This window comes from Asparagus officinalis, chromosome 3 (assembly GCF_001876935.1).
Source record: "Asparagus officinalis chromosome 3, Aspof.V1, whole genome shotgun sequence".
Taxonomy (NCBI): Eukaryota; Viridiplantae; Streptophyta; class Magnoliopsida; order Asparagales; family Asparagaceae; genus Asparagus; species Asparagus officinalis.
In genome coordinates, this window is record NC_033796.1 from 33,794,232 (window position 1) to 33,804,448 (window position 10,217).

At 35.0% G+C, this 10,217-nt stretch overlaps 1 protein-coding gene across 2 annotated transcripts; it reads right to left on the bottom strand.

The window, feature by feature from the left end:
- On the bottom strand, window positions 4,659-9,862 carry LOC109832198 (sugar transport protein 8-like). 2 transcript variants are annotated; one of them, XM_020399632.1, is made up of 5 exons: window positions 9,846-9,862; window positions 8,246-8,394; window positions 6,793-7,112; window positions 5,553-6,179; window positions 4,659-5,351 (listed from the first exon to the last, which is right to left on the bottom strand). In XM_020399632.1, the coding sequence occupies exons 2-5, from the start codon at window positions 8,376-8,378 to the stop codon at window positions 4,887-4,889; spliced, it is 1,545 nt and encodes a 514-aa protein (XP_020255221.1). In that variant the 5' UTR covers window positions 8,379-8,394; window positions 9,846-9,862; the 3' UTR covers window positions 4,659-4,886. The 2 variants fall into 2 exon arrangements, with proteins under 2 accessions (XP_020255221.1, XP_020255220.1); XM_020399631.1 differs by lacking the exon at window positions 9,846-9,862 and having other exon boundaries at window positions 8,246-8,510.

The window sequence follows — 10,217 nt, forward strand, 5'->3', positions numbered from 1 at the left end:
GAATGCTAGCATTGACGTTCTACTTTTAGAGAATGATGAGCCTGCTACCTATAAACAAGCAATGGCGAACCCCGACTCCGAAAAATGGCTTGAAGCCATGAAATCCGAAATGGACTCCATGTCTGAGAATCAAGTATGGGACTTGATAGATTTGCCTGATGGGGTAAAACCCATTGGATGCAAATGGGTCTTCAAGATCAAGACAGACAAGGATGGAAATGTTTCTGTCTACAAGGCAAGATTAGTTGCCAAAGGATTTAGACAAGTTCATGGTATTGACTATGATGAAACGTTCTCACCGGTTGTTATGATCAGGTCCATTAGGATAATCCTAGCAATTGCCGCTTATTATGATTATGAGATATGGCAAATGGATGTCAAGACCGCTTTTCTAAATGGATATTTAGAAGAAAATGTATACATGATGCAACCAGAAGGTTTTGAGGATCCAGAGAATCCTAGGAAAGTATGCAAGCTTAAGAAGTCTATCTATGGACTTAAGCAAGCATCCAGGAGTTGGAATCTTCGTTTTGATGAAGTGGTCAAAAAGTTTGATTTCATCAGATGCGAAGAAGAGCCATGTGTTTACAAGAAGTTTAGTGGGAGCAAAGTGGCCTTCCTGGTTCTATATGTGGATGACATATTACTCATTGGAAATGATATTCCTATGCTGGAGACAGTCAAGGAATGGCTTAAGAAGTATTTCTCAATGAAGGATCTAGGAGAGGCAGAGTACATATTAGGCATTAAGATCTATAGAGATAGGTCTAAGAGGCTTATTGGTCTAAGTCAAGGAACTTATATAGATAAGGTCCTTGCTAGATTTAATATGGTGAATTCTAAGAAAGGATTCCTTCCTATGCAACATGGCTTACGTCTCAGTAAAAGCCAGTGTCCTAAAACACCAGGTGAAATTGAGAAAATGAGTAGGATTCCCTATGCCTCAGCCATAGGATCCATCATGTATGCTATGACTTGTACTCGCCCAGATGTTGCGCACGCTTTGAGTATGTGCAGCAGATACCAATCAAACCCTGGAGAGGCACATTGGTGTGCAACCAAGAACATTCTAAAGTACTTGAGAAGAACTAAGGATAATGCCTTAGTGTATGGAGGTGATGACGAGCTGATCGTCAAGGGCTACACTGATGCGAGTTTCCAGACAGATAAAGATGATTTTGAATCTCAGTCTGGATATGTCTTCATTCTGAATGGAGGAGCCGTCAGTTGGAAGAGCTCAAAGCAAGGGACAATAGCAGATTCTACAACGGAAGCAGAGTACATTGCTGCTAGTGAAGCAGCTAAGGAGGCGGTATGGATTAGACAGGTAATAGCTGAGCTCGGTGTTGTTCCTAGCACTTCTAGAGCAATTGACGTCTATTGTGACAACAATGGCGCCATTGCTCAAGCCAAGGAACCTAGCTCTAGCTCCAGATCTAGACACGTCCAACGAAAGTACCACTTGATCAGACACTATGTTGATAGAGGAGACGTGAGGATGTGCAAAGTGCACACTGACGACAACATTGCAGATCCTTTGACCAAGCCCTTGCCTAGGCCCAAGCATGATAGTCACACTCGGGCCAAAGGGCTCAGACACATTGGAGAAATATTTTGAAATATTTTCGTTATTACAGACATTTATGCTTGATTTATATATATGAGTATCATATTATTATTTAATCACTGCTTGGGATTAGATAAAGTATCCGAATAATTTAATAATTATCAAATGGGCTCATCAAAACTGTTTTGGTAAATGAAACCCCATTAAGTGAACTGATATTATAAAATTATTAGTTGTTCATGGTCTGAGTCATTAACTAGGATACAAATGACTTAATTCAAGACCATATTGTGAGATTGATTGATAACACCGGGTTTCATGTGTTATAGGGACATGGAGATGTCTAATCGATTACATAGGTATGTATGGTGATACATATCAGACAGACCTATCATAGAACTCTTCGGGTTCTTTCTGCAGAGTTCTAGGATTATTCATGATTAGTGAGTTCCTTAGACATGAGTATGATATAGTCATCATTTGACTGCTGGTATGTCTTTGACGCTGCTAAACGCTGACCGTAACAGGCAGTTATAAAAGTAGTGATTGGGATTGCCAAAAGTTGAGTGGGAGATATAGTCTTACAAGATTGAATATGTCCTCCTATTCCATGTATACCATGATACATTTGGAAAGGAACGGTGTCTCGGCCACTTGAAGAGTGAGAACTGTGAAAAACGCATGGCCATGCTCAGATGGATTATTAGTAATCATTTGTACTGACAGTTCGATCTCAAGAGTTCAAGAAACATATTTGGCGATAAAGATGAGTTTCATCATATAGTCAAATAAGACATTAAGTGACAAAGGAATTTTAACATTGCACACTTGTTTCAAGGACAAGTGGGAGATTGAAGGAATTGTGTCCTTTAATCGAATGTGCAATTACTAATTATGGTATGGGACATTTAATGGAGATTTACAATCCGGTTATTTTAGGTAGTCATAGTGCTTTGCTAGAAGCCAACTATGATTTATGGACTTTATGTTATAAAGTTCATTGCTATTATAATTGGGTCCTACGAGGTCACACCCTAAGAGTTTATGGACTGGATATATTGGGAGAATTATTATATAAAGTATATAATATAAAGTTATATAAGATATAACTTCAAAATAGAGTTTATTAATAATAAGGAGTTATTGTTAAATAAAGGATAAATTTATTTATAAATGTTATAAAAGATAATATTTAATTATAGAATTAAATATGACTTTAATTAGTGGATTATATTTAATTATAGAATTAAATATGACTTTAATTTGTGGATTATAAATAAGAGTGGTTTTTCTTTTAGAAAATCCAATCCAATTCCACTTTCTCTATATACGTAAAAGTGTTACTACTTTCTCTCCCAAAAAAAAAAAACTTTCATCTTCAACCTAGTAGTTGATTTCTAAGGATCCAGATCTTTGCTTGGGTGGATCAACTAGAGGAGTTTTCAAGTGAGACTCTTAATCTCTCCATTAGAGAAGGCTTTGAACACGCATCAAGAGGTAATCGTTTTTCCTTTTTCTTAATCCAATTGATTTATGCAATAGATCCTTCGTTTAGATGTTAGGAAAACGTTTCCTGCAATTCCGCTTAGAGCATCTAGATATCCTACAAAAAGTGTGTTTGGTTTTCTAAAAAATTTACTTCCAATACTTCCCTAAACGCTTATGTGGTGTCTACGTGTCATCCTTACTTCCAAAATATCTTTCCAATCCTCAATACTCAGAAGTAGCTCGGAAGTAGTTGAAATGCATATTAATTAGGAAATAAATATTTTTTTATTAATATTTCCTTTATTAGTTACTTCTAACAACTTTTTATTGGTAAAATTACTTCCTAGTAATATTTCCAAATGTTATCCAAACAAAAAAAGTAAATGAAGAGGAATAAGTTCTACTTCTATTACTTCTAAAAATATATGAAACAAAAAAAAAATGATATTTCCACTACTTCCTACTTCATAGTTTTGAAAGTTACTTCTATAAACTACTTATTACTTCCAATACTTCCATTATCCAAACAGACCATAATATAAATTCAATTATGTTTGATAATATGGGCAACTACTTAATACACGTCATGATATTACAAAATATAATCCATTTAAACCTAGAAATGACTATAATGAAGCAAAATTGGATTAACTATACTCATCATGTGTGCCAAGTATCAAGTGTGGGCAATATAAGCCCATGTCTCAAGTGTGGGCAATATAAGCCCATGTACACAGGAATTTAGATAGCAATCATGTGCTGCTTGCTAAATAGCATTCCTTGTAATCAAAATTTTAGATAGTTTATCCTTTTTAGGATATACCTATCATGAATGAATGGAGTGAAGAGGAAACAAGGAGGTTTAGAAAATTGGAGATAGAACAATTTGTAAGTTGCGCGGTGGACCGTGGGTAGCGCGGTGGTCGACAGTGAACGTGCATAACACAAGGAAAAGTCTCTGGACTTTTGGGGGTCGACTGCGTCGACTGGCGCAACGGTCGACCACGAGACACTGTAATTGATTTTTGGGTTTTGTTGTCATGGTCTACCGCAATGTGTTCGGTGGTCGACCGCGGATTGGGTCTGGGCCTGGGCTTGGTTTCCTGTTTTGATTGAGATTGGTGTTTGCTATAAATACAAACACACGTTTTAGGGTTTCTTTGGCTTTGATTGGGAATTGTTTTTTGGATATTGGACAACAGAAAAGATCTTTCTGAGCTATTGGTTATGGTTATTGTTTGAGAGATTGAGAGCTGTGTTGGTGAGATTAGTTGATTGGTTTAAGCGATTTGTAATTTCAGTTTGTACTCTCATTCTCTATAGTGAAAAATTCATCCCCTTTCTTACCCCGTGGACGTAGGCAACTTGCCGAACCACGTTAAAATTGGTTGTTTGTGTTTTTTGTCGTTATTTTGATTTGGTTGGACTTTATCCCGGCGTTTGTTTGGTTTGGTTTCTCGAAGCACATAGGTTTGAAATTGACCTCAGTTCTCACAAAAAAAAAAGTTCACGGGAACTTATCGACTTGCATCTATTTATGTAGGCTATCTAAAAAACAAGAAAGCGTATAAGATGGAAAAACTAATCACCAACAAAAAAAATCTAATGGAAACTACTTCAAAGTTCAAACCATTATCTTAAGAAACCACATAAGAACTAACAATGAAGGATCATTTGTCTAAAACAGGGTCCATAAGGCCCCCCAAATTTGACAAATAAGGTTCTATCATCTCCCTCGGAGAAATTGATAACCAATGAACAAATCTAATATCATGTTCAAAAGGGGGGAGGGAAAAAAAGGTTTCAAAGGCGATCTTCATCGCGAGTTAAATCACCTAGAAGCCCCTCTCTCCAACTTGCTCACTTTCCTGTCGTCATTTTTGTTGTCATTCATAAAACGCTTCCAAAGCCAATGGTTCTTCCAAACTCTATCAACCATCTCTTCAATAGGAATATTCTTCGTCTCGGGCAAGAGGAATATGACGAAAAACGACATAACAAGAATCCATCCGGAAAAGAAGAAGAATATGGATGCTCTCATATGACACAACATGGAAAGAAAAGCTTGAGCGATGAGAAAAGTGAAGAGCATGTTCGTGCTCACTGCACAGGCATAACCTGCTGTCCTCGTCTCCAAAGGGAATGTCTCGCTGGGAATCAACCAACCGAGAGGACCCCACGACCACGCAAAACTTCCAACATAAATGCACACAAACGCAACAACTGCCACGGCCACATTACGATCAAGGTTGTTGGTGGATTTCAAGTATGCTTGAAGAATGCCTCCAATTGTCGTCTGCAGACGGTATGAAGATAAATAAATAAGAACTTAGAACATGAGTTAATTTGTCGTTTTCGTTGTAAAAGTATGAGATACCTACAGAGTAGAGAAGAAGAGAAGCTAAGGATACTAGATTACCTATGAATATGCATGTTTTTAGATGATAATTGTTTCACAACTAAGCTTAGCCTTCTTTATTCAAGTCAGTAGACAAACCTGAGCAATCAACATAAGCACACAAGCAGAGAGAAGTAATGTCCTCCTTCCAGCTTTATCCACATACATGACAGAAATTATGGTGCAGCCCACATTAACAGTACCCGTAATGACTGCAGACAACAAGGATGCATTGTTCTTGAATCCAACAGTCTGAAATAAAACCGGCGCATAAAACATTATGGCATTAATCCCTGTAAACTGCTGAAATATCTGCATCCAAATCCCAATAACCAACGGAGGACGATTGGATCTGTGCATGAGATTTTTGAACGGATGCTTTACTTCATTAGCAACTTCACAGGCGTGAACAATTTCATCATACTCTGCAAGAACATTATCAGTTCCCCTAATTTTTTTGAGAGCGGCGAGTCCTTGTTCATGTTTATTTCTTTCGATGAGGCTTGTCGGAGTTTCTGTGATTATGAAGGAACCGATGCATAATAAGCTCGCTGGCACTCCAGCTAAGCCGAGGGCTAGTCTCCAACCCCATGGGTGGATGCTTGTTGCTCCGTAGTTAATGAGGTTAGCGACAAGGATGCCAATAGTTACAGCGAGTTGGAATAGGACGTTGAGTCCTCCTCGGTGCTTTACTGGCGCAATTTCTGATAAGAATAAGGGGATTGCCTGAAAATAAATGAAGTAAATATAAAACATAAGAAATAAAATGGAATTGTTAAAGAGATGTGAATTGTATATCATTAACAAGTAGTATTCGTTGAGATAAAAATTTGAGAAGGTCAACATTCTAAAATAATAGGAAAAGACCTCTTTATTGAGCACAAAAGACACATGATCAAGGAAAAAAATATATAACCAAAATTTAGTCACAAGCTCATATCATATAAAATGTCTTTTAAACAAGAAAAATGGAGAATTTTGTGAAAGAAAATTAGATATTGTAGCATAACATAGCACAAGACTGTATGGAGCTAGCTATCCAAATATCACACAGGGTGTCAAAATGAATAGAGAAACATGAACAAAAAGGATGGGATAATTCTGTAGGTAATTTAATTACTACTATATCTTGAGACCTTGGTAATGAAATAAAAGGACTGAAATTACATTGCAAATCTGATAATGGTGTCTCAAATACATTACGAGTACAATGCACTACAAATGTATAATGCACACTTTCATAGTTTAGAACTAATTAGAACATACACATACCAACATAGATTCCAAATCTATGATAAAAGAACTTTGGTACTAATTTACAAATAATTGGAAATTTTACCTGATTTGCACAACCAACACCAAGGCCAAGAAGAAGTCTCCCAGCGATGAGCATTGCAAGATTCTGTGCTGAAGCATTAAGGATTGTTCCAGCTAAGAACAACATAGAGGCAGCTTGCATTGTTAGTCTCCGACCAAATTTTGTGCAGGTCTTCGAGGCAATGAAACTGGAAAAGATAGCTGCAAGATACAGCGACGAAGTAAACAGTTGGAGTCCATGGTTGTCATACTTGCAATAATTGTCCTCGTAAGCTCGGTGCTTCTTTATATAGACTCCATGGAAGAATTTCTCTAAGAAATCGTCCATTGATGTTACTCCTCCTATCATAAGCAAAATTTAAAGGTATATGAGATTGCCGATGTTTTTATATAAGAAATATAGTTCCTATATGATATAGAATTACATGAACAAATAAAAAATTGAATATCAATAAATAACAGCACCTTATTATGTTAAAACAACAAAATGCGAAAATATTCCCAAACAAAAGTTTATGCATTTGTCCCAATAGTGATCTAAATTAAAAAAAAAAGCATCAAAGTAATAATAAGACTTTTATGCAGGCTGAGAAATTTCTCCATGCAGGCTCTGAAGGAAACCAAAATATCTTTACTCTCCACTCAAAAACTAACAGAAAGTTTAACTCCGAAGGGGAAAAAATAACTTGTTTTTTGAAAGAAAGATAACCTTTTTTAAGAAACCCAAACTAAAGATCAAAGTTATATTTTACTTTTATATCAAAATTTTACTTTTATATCAAAATTTATTAGTCGGCATCCATGTGAAGGTTGCATGTAAGATAAAGAGAGATCAAACAGAGCATTAGCTTGTGATGCATGAGCTTTTGATGAACTTATATGCCGAAAAATCAAAAGCAAAAGAGAAAAAGGGAAAATATGGGGACAAAATAGTGTGCAATTTAGTTTTTTGTTAATATATTCAACTAATAAATAAAATCACTGGTCTACTTAGAAAAAAAGAAGAAAATAAAAGTTACGTATTAAAATTTATAAAGCATGTAATCTCTTAACATGAAATAGAAATGAACACCAGAACTACGTGACTAAGAGTCTAACATATAATTCCAAATTAAAATTAAACATTCATTAATTACTTAAGTTGCATATATATATGTATCACTCCACTTAAAAAAAAGTCCCACGATTAAAAGAAATAGATCTAAATTTTACACTTAAACATATAACTACAAATAATACATATTTAATAATAATTAGATCTTACTCATTACTGTTTTTCAAATAAAAAAATAGATCTTATTTATCACTATTTCAAAAGCACCCTTTTGGAAGAAGTAAACATATTATACCAATCTTATATTATAAAATCTTACACTAATCTTGTATGAAGATGTAATCAACCACAGATCAAACCGGAAAAATCATAATAAACTCAAAAAGTTTTTTTATTCGGAAAAAAAAACATAGAAACAAACCTGAGATCCCAACATCATAACCAAACATAAGACCACCAGTGGCTGCCATAATTGCGCAAACCACCACATAGAAGGTGATCTTCCCCTCGAACTCCTCCTTCTCGATGCCCGACGTTACTACTGGCGGTGCCATTTCTTATCACACAAAACTACAACGACCAAAGTAAGTAAGAAGAAGAAATCAAAGAACAGAGGAGATAATAATTTATATCAGAGAGAAATGAGAACTTGATGAGTAGCACAGACTCCACAAAGAGAAGGCTAGTAGAGGATATATGACTGTTTAGTTCGTGATGAAGATTATTTATAATTATTTCTCGGGAATATATACGATATAAGATTTAGTTTGTTAACAGTTTTTTTTTTCGAAAGCGTTTGTTCACAGTTGCCTATAAGTTAGTTGCGGAATTCTATCGGCTGCGTTTTAAACAACTCCATTTTGCAACCAGTTGCAATTGTACAAAAAGAAGAATATACTTCTCTAAACAACATTTTTATAATTATTTTAAACAACTCATTTCAAAAGTTAAATAAACAGTAACGTATGCAAAAGTACTAGGTGCTTGCATATTGATTTTTCCCTTTAGAGTTGCTTGATAAATCATGCAACGCAGAATAACAGATCCTTCATTGATACTCCAAAATTTTCAAATGTTGAGTGAATAATTAATCAAATACTTTTTGTTGCGGTTAGTGCATTTTGCTATATGCTAGCTAAGAGCTTCTCCAACCGAACGCTTTCCCCTCAAATTGACGCAAAAAATGTTCCTGTTCCTCCTCCAACCGAACGCTTTCCCCAGCGCCATTTTGGGGGAGAGCTACAGTGCTGCGCCAGATTTGGCGCAGCACTGTAGCTTTGGCGCAGTGATTTTTTTTTTTTTAGGCATGGAGTTTATTATTTTGTTGGTTTTTAATGTTTCTCTTTTTATTCATGATCAAAATATTTCATGGTAGCTTTTATTTTTTTAATTATTTTGATTTAGCATTTAATTTTTATATTTTTATTTTATTCATAAAATATATTATTATAATTAATTATATGTATTATATAATTATATAATTATATAATTTGTTAAATATTTTAAATTTCAAAAAATGTTAAAAGATAAGAATAATAAAAGGAATATTCTTTTTGGTGTAACATTTGGTGTAATGGGTTGGAGATGGAATAGTAACTTGGTGTAAAAACTACACCATTTTGAGTTTTATGGTTGGAGATGCTCTAAGCTGCCAGAGCTATTACCATCGCCACAAACCACGAATTGATTACTTCCAAATAAATTAATAACTATAAATTGAAGTATAAAGGTCTATTCATAGCTAGGCAATGCTAAGGGGGTGTACTTGCAATTAACCCAAAAATATTAAAGTGATTAAGAACATAAAACAACATAAAAGAGAAAAATATAAACATATATCTATAATCTAAATTTCTTAGTTGTCTTTGAAGCGATATAAGATATTCTTCTCAGTGACGTAACACTATCAATAGCAAAGTGAACTCACTAATTGAAAAAAGAGGAAAATTTTGCAAAGGACGAACTAATGATCAGATTGGAAGAAGGAAAAGGAGTTTTTGGGATTAGAGGAGAAAACTCACATATGCGCCAATCCAGGAAAGGGGGAAAAACCCAAATCGTAATCTTCAGAAAGTCCAAGGGTGGGTGTGTAAATTTTCATTTTACCTGTTAAAACGCGGAGAAAATAGCCTTACTTGGCAGCCAACGGAATTCGGAATTCCTCATAGTTAGTTATATAGAATAGAATTCATTTGGTAACTTAATTATCATTTCACATGTGTATCCTTTATAAGTTGGCGGATTTTGCTTCGGTACTCCAGAAAAGAAATTTGGAGTACCGTTGGTAACTTAATTATCATTTCACATGTGTATCATATTATATCATATATAATCCCTTTAAAAGTACGAGTTCGGGAAAATCTTATAGTATACAAAAATACCCCTATAAAGTT